This window comes from Palaemon carinicauda, chromosome 24 (assembly GCF_036898095.1).
Source record: "Palaemon carinicauda isolate YSFRI2023 chromosome 24, ASM3689809v2, whole genome shotgun sequence".
Taxonomy (NCBI): domain Eukaryota; kingdom Metazoa; phylum Arthropoda; class Malacostraca; order Decapoda; family Palaemonidae; genus Palaemon; species Palaemon carinicauda.
In genome coordinates, this window is record NC_090748.1 from 38,920,751 (window position 1) to 38,935,749 (window position 14,999).

The window sequence follows — 14,999 nt, forward strand, 5'->3', positions numbered from 1 at the left end:
TAAAGATAAATTAAGATATGGTTCAGGAAGTATAAATGGGAATAATGAGGTAGGGGGAAATTAAAGAAGCATTTAATTAAAATGAGCTGGGGAAATTATGCTCGATGGAAGGGATTGGGAAGCGACGACATGATATTAGTAGACAATAGAGAGGAGAGAGGAATGAGAAGGATTAAAATGGAAAATATAATAAAAAGCAAGTTTAATGCGTGTGAAAATTTTTAGAAGATAACAAAGGGAATTATAACTAAAGAAACAAGGACATTTTAATAAGTACAACTATAAAGAATACAAAAGGAACGTAAAAAAAAAAATCAGAGTGAAAATAATAAGATAAGAGTCAATTTGATGAAGAATAGAGGAACTTAATGTAAAGAGTAGAGGAAGGAGGAAAGAGATACGAAGAGAAACATAAGGAGAACCATAAATGAAAATAATAACTATTGAAGAAAAGAGAAAATAAAATTGGATTATAGGCTATAAAAGATAATATATTATAGAAGAAATGGATAAGAATGGGGAAGCATGCATAGAGAAGAGTAAAGAGAAGTTTATTTGGATTTCAAGAAAACTCTTGAAGACACAATATTGAAGGAGAAAACAATGCCGGGAAGAGGTAAGTGTAGAAGGGAGAAAGAGGAAGCGAGTAAAAATGAGAAGTCAAAGAAGAATATTAGATTATGATTTAGGGATGGATATAAGACAACTTAAATTCTTTATAGATAAGTATGTTTGTCACTCAAGAAAAAAAAATTGAGTACGATTGAATTTCTTGATAATGTTCTTGTACAATATCTATCACAGTAGTATAATGATTTACATGGTTGCGATAGTTTGCTATAGGGAACAAAGGAACGGGATATTTTAGAGAAACAAGTTACCATTGAAAAGAGAGGAAAATGTTTGAAAGGAATTCCTCGTCCAAATCGGTATTAAAAATAGCAATACGATTAGTTTTACGTAATGCTGGGATTGTTAAATAATCTACGTATGTAATAGGTTACTTATGGAGCATACACACATACACACACACACACACACACACACACACACACACATATATATATATATATATATATATATATATATATATATATATATATATATATATATATATATATATATATATATATATGTATATATATATATATATATATATATATATATATATATATATATATATATATATATATATATATATATACATATATATATATATATATATATATATATATATAAATATTTATACACATATTTATATATATATATATATATATATATATATATATAAATATATATATATATATATATATATATATATATATACATATTTATATATATGTATATATATAAATATATATATATATATATATATATATATATATATATATATATATATATAAATAATTATATATACATATATTATTTATATATATACAGAATATATATATATACATACATATATATAAATATATATATATATATATATATATATATATTTATATATATATATATTCTATATATATACACATATTTATATATATGTGTATATACATATATATATATATATGTGTATATACATATATATATATATATATATATATATATATATATATATATATATATTCTATATATACACACACATATATATATATATATATATATATATATATATATATATATATATATATATATATATATATATATAGCCAAGCAAATGTTCTTTCTAATATAGAGTAGATAAACATTAACAATAACACATGCAGCCATTTCTATTCTACCCCATGACATAAGTTTCGTACACGCTTTGCTCATAACTGTTGTTTGGCCTTTTTCATCATGACACTTTTCAATGTGGATTAGTGATGATGGGAGACTTTACTTTGATCGCTCACTGCAAACATACTTATAATGGGTAGCACTGACTAATAAAACTTTGCTGATCAGAGTGTTACAGAAACCCTTTTACCATATGCTTTTGTATTTCCTAAATTCAGTTATCATCGCTTTATACCCTTCTTTGACCTATTTTATTATTCATTTAAGAAAATAAAGTTTGTTATTCCAGAAGCATGAAAGCCGCTTATTTAATTAATAAAAAGAAATAATTATACGGCATTTCCTTGACATTGCCTGATATTATCCTAATAAAAGATATTTATAAAATAAAGAATTTAAGCAACGTTCACATTTCAGCATTATTATTCAAAGGAAGGAACTCGAAAGAAAAAAGTCTAAACAGAAGCGGCAATCTTAGTTTCGTAAATGGCATTGTCCTCATGTCAGTTGGTAGTCGGACGCATTTTTTTTTTTTTCCTGAATCCAATTCTTTTCTCCAAAAAAGTCTAGAACAAATGGTGCCAATCTCATCCAAATGTGAGTAGGGAGCAATGGAGGCGGTAAAAAAATGGTGGGTATTCTGATCCTGCAATAACGTCTTTGTTTGGGAAGAGCGAGGTCCGACAATAGGATGGTAAGAGAAAGGAAGTGGCTAGGGAGAGTCAAGAAGTGCTAAAGTTAGGATTAGGACTGTGGGGGTAATTTCAAAAGATATATATATATATATATATATATATATATATATATATATATATATATATATATATATATATATATATATATATATATATATATATTAATGAGATAACCGTTGTTTCACATGTGATAAACAAGAACTGGTTGATGCTAGGTATATGATAACCCTTTCCTTAGAATAATGTTTTTGCCTTGATCCTAAAGAAAGAGCAAATTAGATAACTAGGTGTTTGGGAAAATTCTTGTTTTCAAGGTGGACAATCATTTCGAGAAAGCACATTTTGGCCACTACAAAATCTTTTCTGTTCTTCTTGTGGGAACTTGAATGTTAATTAAGCTAACTTTAATTACGGGTTAAAAAAGACTTAGTGAGAAAACGTTGCAGGAAACGATTGGGAACCAACTTCGGAAGAAGCAACTGAAAGTAAAAGTAATTACACCGGATAACTATCATCAAGAGGAAGTTTCACAATATACTACATGGGAAGTCGGCAGAGACTCTGCTTGAGGTTTGCTTGAATGTTTCGAAGTTGGTTCGCTTTTCATTTTCTTTACTTGCAACAAAGGTTTGAGTATTTCCCTTTTCCTTTTCTTTACATGCAACAAAGGTTTGAGTATTTCGCTTCTCATTTTCTTGACATGCAACAAAGTTTTGAGTATTTTGCTTTCCATTTTCTTTACATACAACAAAGGTTTGAGTATTTTTCTTCAATTAGGTTAAATGTTAACTGATTCGCAAATTTGATTTGAAAAATTTACTGAAGTAAGGAACCCATGATTCAAAAATGTCCGTCCAAAAACTACTTTTATTTTCTTAGTTATTGAAAATTGTTTAAAAATGTGTACAGGAGAAAATATTTTGCTTCTTATTCAAAATCATTCTTGTTTAGTCTATCCTTCCTTCCTACGTTCCCCCATTAATTTCTCCATTATTTTCTATTATTATAAAATCTCTTTGCTTTAATATTATCTATTTTTTCTTTCCTTCTTCCTACGGTTCACATTAGCAATGATGGTTATCCATCCCTTGTCTCTCTTCATATTTCTTCTTTTTCTTTCTCTGTGTCCCCTTAATTTCCCTTTCTCATCCTTGAATTGCCACATGACTTGATATTATTCAAATTTTTTCTTTTATTTTTTTTTTACTTTCCTTACTTCATATCCTTTCCATCTATGTTGATTGAATTTTTCTTATCGGTTTCATTATTTTCCCTTTATTATCCTTTACTAGTTCTCACATGAGTCCTACTATAGTCATTTCTTTTCAGTGAGGTAGATTTGCAGCGTTGCCCTATTAGCCCGGAAAAGTTTCCTGATCGCTGATTGGAGGGACAAGATAATTCTAACCAATGAGATAGCAGGAAACATTTCCGAGCTAAAAGGCCACCGCTGCGAGTCAGTGCAAATACACCTCATTCAAAAAAATTGCCTATAGCTTTTTTCCTCTTTTTAATCTTCATCCTGCTCATTCCTTGCTTCCTATCTAATGTCTCCTAATCTTATTTTCTTCGCTACTCATTCCCATTCATTTAGCACCGCTTCTTTCCCCAACCAATTTCAAATTACTGCTTCTTTAATTTCACCCTTTCCTCATTATTCACATTTATACTTCCTGAACCATATCTTAATTTATCTTTACTCCTCAAAGCTCTTTCCTTTCTTTAATGCCAATCTCACTCTATCTAATTTCTTTCCTTTCTATCCTCGTTGTTTCTTTAGTTCTTTCTCCTCTTAACGTTCACATTTCTTTTCCCTAGATTATTATAAGTTTATTATCCTTCAAATTCCTTGCTTTTTCTATATATTTTCTTTTAATTGTATGTAGGTTTATTAATCATAAATGATTCGAGCAAATGTTTGTTCTTTATTAATTGCAGAATATTCTGTGCATTATGAGGTTTATATTAGATTTCCCTCCTTTTCATATACATCTATTTTTCCTTTCATTATTTTTTTTCCTTCCTCCTTTTTTTTTCTCCTCCTCCCTATGTTGCCATTCTCCATCCACGTTTCTCCTATATCAATATTATTCTATTTCGATGAATTTTTCATCCCATTTTATCTTGCCGGATGTCTTCTGCTTTTATTTATTTTTTTTTTAATTTTATTCATGCATCATTTCAAAAAAGAATAAAAAAAATTTATAATTTGCCGAAAATTGCAAAGAAAAAAGAATAGTTTCTATACCATGTTGCTCACTGCACACTCTTCATTTGCCCTCTAACCTAAAAACCACTAGGTCATCTCTGCCCCTACGATATTAGAGTTAATTTTTATTATGAAGATCATATACTTGACGTCAGATACTTCGATATTCTAGTCAATTTATTAGCTTTAGAATCGTTAAGAAAAATATCCCTAGCAATAATAAAATTTTCCCTCTATTTACTCTTCCTTTAGCTTCCATAAACCTTGTGTTACTAGTGGTGAAATTTAAAGTAACTAGCATATCATTGCAGTTATCCAATAACATACTACTAAGAACAAAAAGGATAACAGGCTTTCAAGAGGAAACTGAAGACTTTCCTATTTCAAAAATCATACAACAGTGACGATTTAACAGTAAACGAATAATGCGAGATCTGAAACGATAAATACTCTAATTGGTCTAATACTACAAAGGCATGGCGAGAAGTTTAAACTATTTGCAGATGACACACAACTTTACTTCTCCATATATGATATACTGTACATGACACTACTTAAACTCCAAAACAAATCCTTGATAGTGTTAGAGAATGGATGACATTTAAACAACTAAAATTAAATGAGAACAAAAGTGAATTCATTGTGGTGGGCAAGAGAAACAGCGTAAGAAACTTAGTTGATATTCAAATGAACATAAATAATGACTCGGTGGCGTTATCTAGTAAAGTTCGAGATCTAGGTGTATTTCTTGACTGCAACCTATCTCTAAATACCCAAATAAATAATGTAATAAAAACTGTTGGTTATCATCTAAGAAATTTTGCCTTTATAAAGAAGTTCCTAGACGAAAGTTCTGTAAAGAAACTTGGGATAAACTGTTATTACCAGGATTGACTATTGCAACTATCTATTACAATTTACCAAAAGTGCAACTTAAGAAATTACAAAACATAATAAACAGAGGGGCAACACTGATAAAAGGCGTCCCACCTAGAGAAAGGATCACCCCTATACTAATTGATTTACACTGGCTGCCCATTAAAGCGAGGATTGAATTTAAAATGTGTACAATAACCCACCAAGTTATCAGAACCGGGCGTCCAAAACACTTAAGAGAATTGCTACATATTGTTCAGCCAACAAATCCTGTCGACACGAGAATAGTTACAGATGGCTTCAAACTGTTGGAACCTAGAGCCTTTAAATGAGCGGCCCCGAGACTATATAATAAGCTTCCACGAAACATTCGAATGATTGAAGACATTAAGGCTTTCATGAGGAAATTGAAGACTCTTATTTCATGAGTCTTTTGACAGTTACGATTTAACAGTAAAGGAAGAACATGAGACATGAAACGTTTAATGATCTGAACGAATAAGGTAAAACGACAGTGGAGGTCATGCAGAGAGTGGGGTTCCCCTGCTATATGGGACTGGAAAAGCAGCCATCAGAGTAAAGTTAAGTAACGAACAAGGTAAAACGACAGCGGAGGTCCTGTAGAGAGTGGGGTTCTCCTGAAGCATGGTACCGGAAAAGCAGCCATCAAAGTAAGTAAAGTAGCATACCCACAACGATGACTTTGAATGCAGCCTTTCAGTTCTCGACTCAGCCCAATGAAATTTATGTAATGGTCTCACAAATCCTTTAGGAAGACATTTATTGGGAAATACTGATGTTGAATTAAGTTGCTAAATTACTTGGAAAGAATAAACTCTGATACCGGTTGAGTTAGAGTTAAGGAAAATTTTCATAATGGTTTTGTTATAATCCTATCCATTCATTTACTATATGTGCTACTGGAATTATATTCCCTTAATACTCTCATTACTTTTAAAATGCATAGATCGTTCTTGAAATGAGTTTTTTATGAGTGATTTTCAGTGATTCCTTATTCTCAAATAAATATCACACCTTATAGAAAACTCTTATCAAATCAACTGCATTCATGTTGCCTTGAAATATTTTAGATTATATCGTCAATTTTTCGTCATCTATTCATACCAGAATGCTCAAATAGTCAGCTTTACGAGTTGTAAAAGTAGCGAAGAGTGTAAAAGTGTAACCAAATGATAAAGTTTGTTTTAATGATGAAAAAGACCGAAATCTAAGTGAAAAGATCTAGTTCCCAAAGGTAAACAAAAATAGTGTTATCATAAAGGTGTGAATCAAAGACAGAATTCTTCATGGAAGTTTTTATTTGCTAACAGAATTACTGTAATAACATTTCTATTTTTTTTTCTGTCGTGCTATTACTGGGAAATGAATATTTGGGATCCTCACCCATTAAGTTGAATGAGGTAGAGCCGTAGGCATTATTATAATTGGAAGCTTATGTCTCTACGACATAAAAATTAAGGGAAATTTTAGTGTGGAGTTGATAAATTAGGAAACCGATCCCAAAATTCCGACCCGCTCTGTACAGAAGAAACACCAATTTATCCCTCAGATACTTGAAAACCTACTAAAAATTCATTTGGGTAGGGCAGACGAAGCCAAATTTTCTTTTTCTTTTCAGTGAATTTCATTTTTTGTGGATATTCCATAAACTAAACTTACATAGCATTTTTAAGTAGTGATAAAATTTCAATCATAATTCTTTTATGTATTCTAACCAATAAAATAAATTTTATATTTCATAACAATGAGTAATTTTTTTTTTCTGTATGACAATAAATCTATTGAAAAGTAGTATTTGTAGATGATAAAGCACATGAGCTCTTACGTTTGTTCCTTCAATCCTATTTAATAAGGTCTTGTGTAACACAATACTAGTGTTGAACATTACAATCTCTTTTATGCAGTAATGGAAACTTTTATTATTCCAAAATCTATAGAAACTATTTTAGCTATATTTCATTGTTAAATGAGAGACGAGGATTTTAGTTACCCAAAACACACAACAATAATTAATCACTCACTGCAAACGAGATAACATATTTCACTCATTGATGGCAATGAACGTTTCCTCCGTGTTACACGTGGATTGGAAGATGGTTTTAGCGAATTCATTCCTATCTTGAAATGATACAAGAATCTTAAGTGTACAGAAAAAAATAGGACCTTGTTTTTTATCACGACGGTTCTATGAGCATCTAAATGACTAATATCCCCAAAAACACACATACGAATATTATGGCCGATGGTATACCCAAGGCCATGGGGGCAATATGCCCTTGGCATATATTCAGGTCAGTTTTTCCATTTGGGTGAATGTAATTAGTTTAATGGTTTTTTGTTTTGAGTAAAAATGTGTATATTTTTTTTTTTTTTTTGGTCTTATTTTTTGTTGATGGGGTTCCGGATCGCCCTTCTATGTTTGCTAATTTAATTATATTTTACAGCATGATATTATTTTATATGTAGGGGGATACAATAACGTGGTGAAAGGGTTTCTGTTACAGATTGGGGCTGCTTCATGAAATCTTTGCACGAATTTCTTTGAAAAATCCCTATTAAAATTCTTTAGTACGGATTTGGTGAACTGCTGTGTACTCTCATATCTGACTGTCATAGAATTAACCTTGCCTTATATGGGTAAGTGTTCCTCATATTATTTTTTTCCTTTCACATGTAGATAATGATGATGCTAAGAACGGAATATGCAACGGAAGATAAAATATCATTGAAAGAAGAAAGCATTGATTAGGTAGGATCATTCAAATATTTAAGAACTATGGTCTCAAATACAGGGTCTTTAAAATTGCAGTTCAATGAAAGATTGAAAAAAAGTAATTCAATCAATGGCTAGGATAAGTAAAACTTTGAAGTCAAATAGCCTAAGATTATGTATAATAATCAAGCTCTATATCAGTCTAGTGAAATCAATAATACTGTATAGACACTAGTTGTGGTATGACAATGAATAAATATCCAAGAGATTTTGTATATCTGAGAACAAAGCCCTCAGAAGAATATTGGGAGTTAAATTGCAGGACAGGATTAGAAATGGAATCACAATAGAGATTTCTCGAGTGCCATATATGATGAGATCATTGTGATGGCTGATTAGATTGAGATGGTTTGGGAATGTTCTTTGCACTCACCAAGACAGATTAGTTTAGCAAACGTTCAATTGAGCTCCACCAGGCACTATAAGAGTTGGAAGACCCAGGCCCACGTAGCTGAGGACAATGGAGCATGTAATTGCTGAATGGAAAAGTATTGATTTAAAAGCTCAAGGTAGAGACGACTGATAAAATCTAACCGAGACCCTTTGCGTCGATAGGCATAGGAGATGATGATGGTGGTGATGATTTTAATGATCAAACGGAAAGGTAATAAGTTGCTTAAGAAAATATTTCTTTTTTTGGGGTGATTTGAAGAAATAATGTCCTATCCATTACCAATCACATCAAGCACCCACTGAACTGAAAATAAGAAGAAAATTAATCAATTGCTCATAATGTCTGAAGCTTTATTGAACGTAAGTTAGCCACCTCACTACTGTCAACAATTGCTATAAGCAAAGAAACTTGCAATGTTTCCTGCATCTAAGCCTCAGTGAACATTTTAAACAGAAAGCTTGAACATTTGTTATAACTTCCTTAGAAATAAATATCAAATCATACACAACTGTCGTAAAATAGTATAAAAGACACGCCTTAATGGTTTTATTAGATTAACGGTTGAGTTAGATGTCATATTGTCAAAATAACATTCATGAAAGAAATATAGAAATAAACAAAAGACGAATTTTATCAAATTTCAAGACGAAAGGAGAACGTACAGTATGATTAACCATGATAATATTAATAAAGGAAATACCAAAAGAATAAACTACTGTTGATACAATCATGAAAGGTAGAATAAGATATTCATTTAGTATATGTGGCCAAAATGTTTTGATAAACAGATAAAGTAATGTAATATTTAAGATGACTACTGCATATGATTACGATAACAGAATGAAATCTTGAAGGATAGACAGAAAGAACGAGGAACATTCCGATTGAGATTTGACAGTGCGTATCCAATTATTTTTCCTCACTAATGTCTTTAGTTAAGAAATAGAAAATGATATATTAATTTCAAATAAATCAAAACTTCAAAAAAAGATAATTGGAGTACGGTGCTCAAGCAAATCTCGTGGAAAAAAAAACACATTAATCGTTACTTAAGTACCAAGAGTATAAGAAAAGAATTATATGTTTTATATTTATTTTTGATGTCAAATGTCTTACAAAGTATAAAGCCCCACACGTTGATTAAATAGGGCATAATGAAAGTTCCCAGTATCCCAAGGAGTTTATTCTTCAATGATTTTGCTTAACATTAACTCGTGTAATATTTTCTCAAGTTTAGACTAGGGCTAAATTTTGATGGAAATATTCCGGGTTATATGAAAAGAATATTGGCCTAATATTTGACGTCTCCTTTGGCAATGTATTTAAACATTGACCCAGGGATTCTTATTTAAGCTTCTCAAATAAAATTAGTTTTAGAATTGTTCCCAAAAGGTATGCAAACGCTAATATATATATATATATATATATATATATATATATATATATATATATATATATATATATATATATATATATATAGAGAGAGAGAGAGAGAGAGAGAGAGAGAGAGAGAGAGAGAGAGAGAGAGAGAGAGAGAGAGAGAGAGAGAGAGAGAGAGAGAGAGAGAGAGAGAGAGAGAGAGAGAGATTCCTCTTGGGGTAAGGTGGGGCTTAAATGTAAACAGCGCCTAAGATGTACCTGTGTAGATTGTCTAGAGTAAATAAAGAGCAATTTCCTTTTGGGAACACATTCTGTGATAAAACGTTCGAAAGTTCTTACTAGTATTAAGTATCATAATCATATTATTTAGTCTTCTCTGTGAGGTGGAGGATGTTGAAATAAATAAATACTATTTTATTGAAGCTTATATATGTTGATTAATCAACCAAAATACATCGATATTTACTTTCCTTGATAGGAAAGTATTATTGAAGCTTAGATATGTTGATTAATAAACCAAAATATATTGATATTTACTTTCCTTGATGCTGTTTTTTCAAAACAAAATGAAATGTCAGTTAAATTTCTGAAATTCTCTTTCCACTTTTGGTCGTTTTATCTGGAGAGCAAACAAGGCTTGATATATTAAGATCTTATAGAGTATTTGATGTTTATATTCAAGGCAAATAAGTATGTATCATGTAACCAATTTGTAAGGAAATTACATAATCATACATGGATTTATTCATGTTTAAATATTTGCTGTATAAAATGTTAAAAATCCTGCAATAAATGTCGCCAGGCATTTACTGTTTTAAAAACCATTATATTGACGTAAAGGAGTGATATTACCCTTACCAACCCGTAAAAGATAATAACAGATTAGGGTAAAATTACGGTTGCCTGTACTTTACTGAAATATGGCTATGAACAGCATATTTTACTAAGAATTGCCGATTTACATTACGATTTTTTTAAGAGTGTATATAATTTACAAATATCTGAGCAAAACAATAATGTCATTACTACAAAAATATAAATTTAGAAAAGTAGTGCTTTTTATTGCACATTACTTGAATTATTAGAATAGCGTATGATATTCTCAAAACATACCTCTTGAAGCAGTTCTTGTCATAAACAGCCACCCGTATAGCCAGACTTTGTCAGGTCTCAACAACAGATGTGGAACCAAAAGGTTTCGCTAGCCCTAAGGGAAAATTACCAGTATTGCTCGCTGGAACCTGCTGCAGACACCTATCCTCGTTAGGTTAACCTACTTCATGCCATTTGCGTACAAGACTCACATAAACCTGTATGCGCTGCCATACCCATTATCATTATTTTCCCATAAAGAACCTGATGACCAGAGTCGATGCCCATATGGACAGCCACTTCATCACCTTCAAGACTTCCATCAACGTTGCTACTCCTGACGAAGAGAAAAAATATTCATCATTGATTAAATTTGATGTGAAGCACTAGTACACACACACCTACCCTGTCCTAAAGTGCAGGAGCGGTGACTTTCCCCTCACTGCTTCCCCAAGCAACGACCTCTATACCTACTTACTGGCACCCATCGGTAAAAGTTATGCTACTACTACGCCAGATTCGGGACTGCTGCAAAGAAATGAGCGAACGGCTGTCAATGGCCAAAAAAGCATGAAAGTTGGCAATCGCTTGTGGTGGAGGTCTTCCCTGCAACTAATCTCTGCTTTTCACATGACGCAGTTATGGGGGTGCCATTTTTGTTAGACATGGGTACAAACCTGTTAGAGACCAGTGGATCTGTGATAACAACCTACGGTTACAAAACCTTCCCATTATTATTCCAAAGAGCCAAATATAATTTGGAGTTTCTCATTGATGGAGGCATATTGTTGATTCTTGGTGCTGATATCCTATCATATTCCCCCTTCTGGTTGATGTCACTCAGCGACGGTTTGTCAACGATGATTCTTACTCGTTAACACGTATTCAATCCGTCCCTTACGACCTTCCTCTCCATATCAGCACACCTACGAATGCCTATGCCCATCTCTTCACGTTGTATCGAGAAGTTTTCTGTCTAAACTCCCACAGTTCCTGCCAAAAAAAAAAATGGTATTTATCACCCTATCAAGATGACTGGGCCCCCAGTGTTTGCCTAATTGAGGTGGCTAAATCTTGATCGTTTTGCCACCACTAAATAACTGTTCGTCAAAATGGATTACATAAGCTTTAGCCAATATGTCTCAAGCCCATGGTCGTCACCCTCATACATCATCATGAGGAAAAGAGGCCATAAGCATCCGATTGGGGATTAGAGGCACCTGAACATGCAAAAAAAAAAAAAAAAAAATCTATCCCTTCCCAAACAATGCTGACATGACCTCCTATTTAGACAAAGTGGAGATTTTCTTTACAGTTGACCCTCGCAAGAGGTATTATCAGGTTGCCATAAACCCAAAACTCATCCCCAAGGTGGCTATCACCACCACATTCGGTACATAAACCTTCAATTAATCTTGTTTTGGCCATCCTAATGCTGGGGTCACTTCTCAACGCTAAATGGGTAACCTCTTAGGGGACCTCCCCTTCTATGTATGTTACTTGGACGACATACTCTTCTTTTCTTCATCCAAAGAGGAACACCTCACTTACCTATGCATCATGCTCAGCAGCCAACAACAGAACGGCCTTGTCTTCTGGTATGATAAAAGTACCTTCGGTGCCAAAGAAGTATCATTCCTAGGGCATATCAACACTTCTGAAGGAGTCCACACCCCATCCTTGAGAAGGTAGCAACTGTTCAGAACTTCCCCACTCCAACAATCATCAAAGGGCAGCAAGAATTCTTGAGGATGATCAACTAATATTATCAATTCCCACAAGCCTCTATGAATGGAAACCAAAAAACCTGAAGTGGTGTTGTATTAAAGAAGCGGCCTGCACCACAAAGAATACACTATCAACCACTGCTACTCTCACTTTTCCTTTGCCATTTGCTTTTCTCCACTGATGCCAGCGACATCACTGTTGGTGTAGTACTCGAACAGGTAATCAATATTCCGACCGCCCATTGTTCAAGGTAGAATTCGACTACTCTACCTTCGACCACGAATAACTGGTGGTGCATTTGGCAGTCTGTCACATTCGTCATTCCTAGATGGTATGCCCTTGATTATTCATATGGACTGCCTGTGCTAGATACTCCTCCTTCTGGTCTGCCCGTCAACGCCGACATCTCTCCATTGAATCAAGTTGCCGTTGGTTGGCTGGAATCACATTGGCTGCCATTCACCTGGTATTGGATGAAAAAGGCTTGGCAGAAGAACCAACAAAAAGATCCAGAGTACTAAGAATGTAGGACATCCTGCACACCTCACTGTTTCAAAAAGGTTGCCCTTGAACACCCCAGCACCTCCCTCCTCTTTGACATTAGTACCAATAGACCATGACCAGGGATACCTGCTCCATGTGCCGACTGGTGTTTGATTTCGTTCATAGCCTCTTACATCCCTCTACTGCACAGCTACTGAACAAGTAGTTCATTTAGCATGGCATTACTAACAATGCTAAGAATTGTGTGTTAGCCTGTATATCATGACACACTTGACAAGTACATCAACACATGAATTCAGGAGTAGGCACCTTTCTTCAACCACAGCTTTGTTTTGCCCACATTCACGTCAACGTAGTAGGTGTCCTACACATATCACAAGGACATCATTACCTGTTTACCGGTATCGACAGCTCCACTCACTGGCCTAAAGTCATTACCATGGAAACGGCAATGTACCTCTCATCAGCATATACCTTACTCTCAGGGTGGATAGTGAGATTTGATATCCTTTTGCATATTACCTCTAAGAGGAGTAAAGCTTTCACCTCTCTATTGTGGACATCATTAGTTAATTTCCTTGGAATCACTATACCTCATATAACTGCCGACAGCCCTGCTACCAATAAAGTGGTAGATGGCTTTCAATGCACCCTCCAAAAAGCGATGATGTCCAGCTGCAAAGACTCAAACTGGCTTAGCATGATTTCATGGATTTTCCTGGGACTAAGAAGAACTAAAAACACCACAGATGTCTCAGCTGCTAAACTTTTTCTGTCTACAACAGCCTTCGAAAATCACCAGCGCCTACTTCACATTGTGGAAAATATACTCTATGCCCACAGAGGAACAAGACCCAGATAACTAATATATACCTACATATTTGGCCTCTGCCACGCATGTTTTTCTTTGCAACGACACTAGAAAACTACTGCCAATGCCCAATTACATGGGCCCTTTGTTGCTGTTTCGTCGTAATCCGAAGGATTTCTTAATCAAACTTCTTGCAAAGAGGGTTTAATCTTCATTGATCGATTAAAACGACAGTATCTCTGCATTATGATCCACCTGCAGAACACTTCCAAAGAGCAAGGTGCCCAATTTCACAAGTATGTCTTTTTACAGGTGGTGTTTCATTGAAATGATCATACGCTCGTACACTGTTACAGTATTCTCTTTTTTAACGTATATCTCGCTCTACATTTCATTGTCAATATAAGCTGTTTAAGCATGCATTTTAATGAATTATTTTGTTTAAAAAATTTGTGACCTGCTTGGGGTGGAACTTTTGTATATAAACCTGCAGTCTATGGTAATAAAGTAAGTTGCATTTCTCTCCCCTCCCAATTAAAATCTCACTTCTCATTACACTCAATATACTTTAGGTTAGATAATTCCTATTACCAGTAGACTTCAATCTCTCTCTATATTATATATATATATATATATATATATATATATATATATATATATATATATATATATTATATATATATATATACTTATATATATATATATATATATATATATATATATATATATATATATAC

General features: G+C 33.1%; 1 protein-coding gene across 1 annotated transcript; it reads left to right on the plus strand.

The window, feature by feature from the left end:
* The first annotated feature begins 13,740 nt into the window (after nucleotides 1–13,740).
* LOC137618335 (uncharacterized) lies at nucleotides 13,741–14,313 on the plus strand. Its single transcript, XM_068348502.1, has one exon. The coding sequence runs from the start codon at nucleotides 13,741–13,743 to the stop codon at nucleotides 14,311–14,313; it is 573 nt and encodes a 190-aa protein (XP_068204603.1).
* The last annotated feature ends 686 nt before the right edge of the window (nucleotides 14,314–14,999 follow it).

Bases quoted from the DNA above. Each gene is read 5' to 3' on its own strand.
- LOC137618335 (XM_068348502.1), top strand. From the start codon at position 13,741: ATGAATTCAGGAGTAGGCACCTTTCTTCAACCACAGCTTTGTTTTGCC.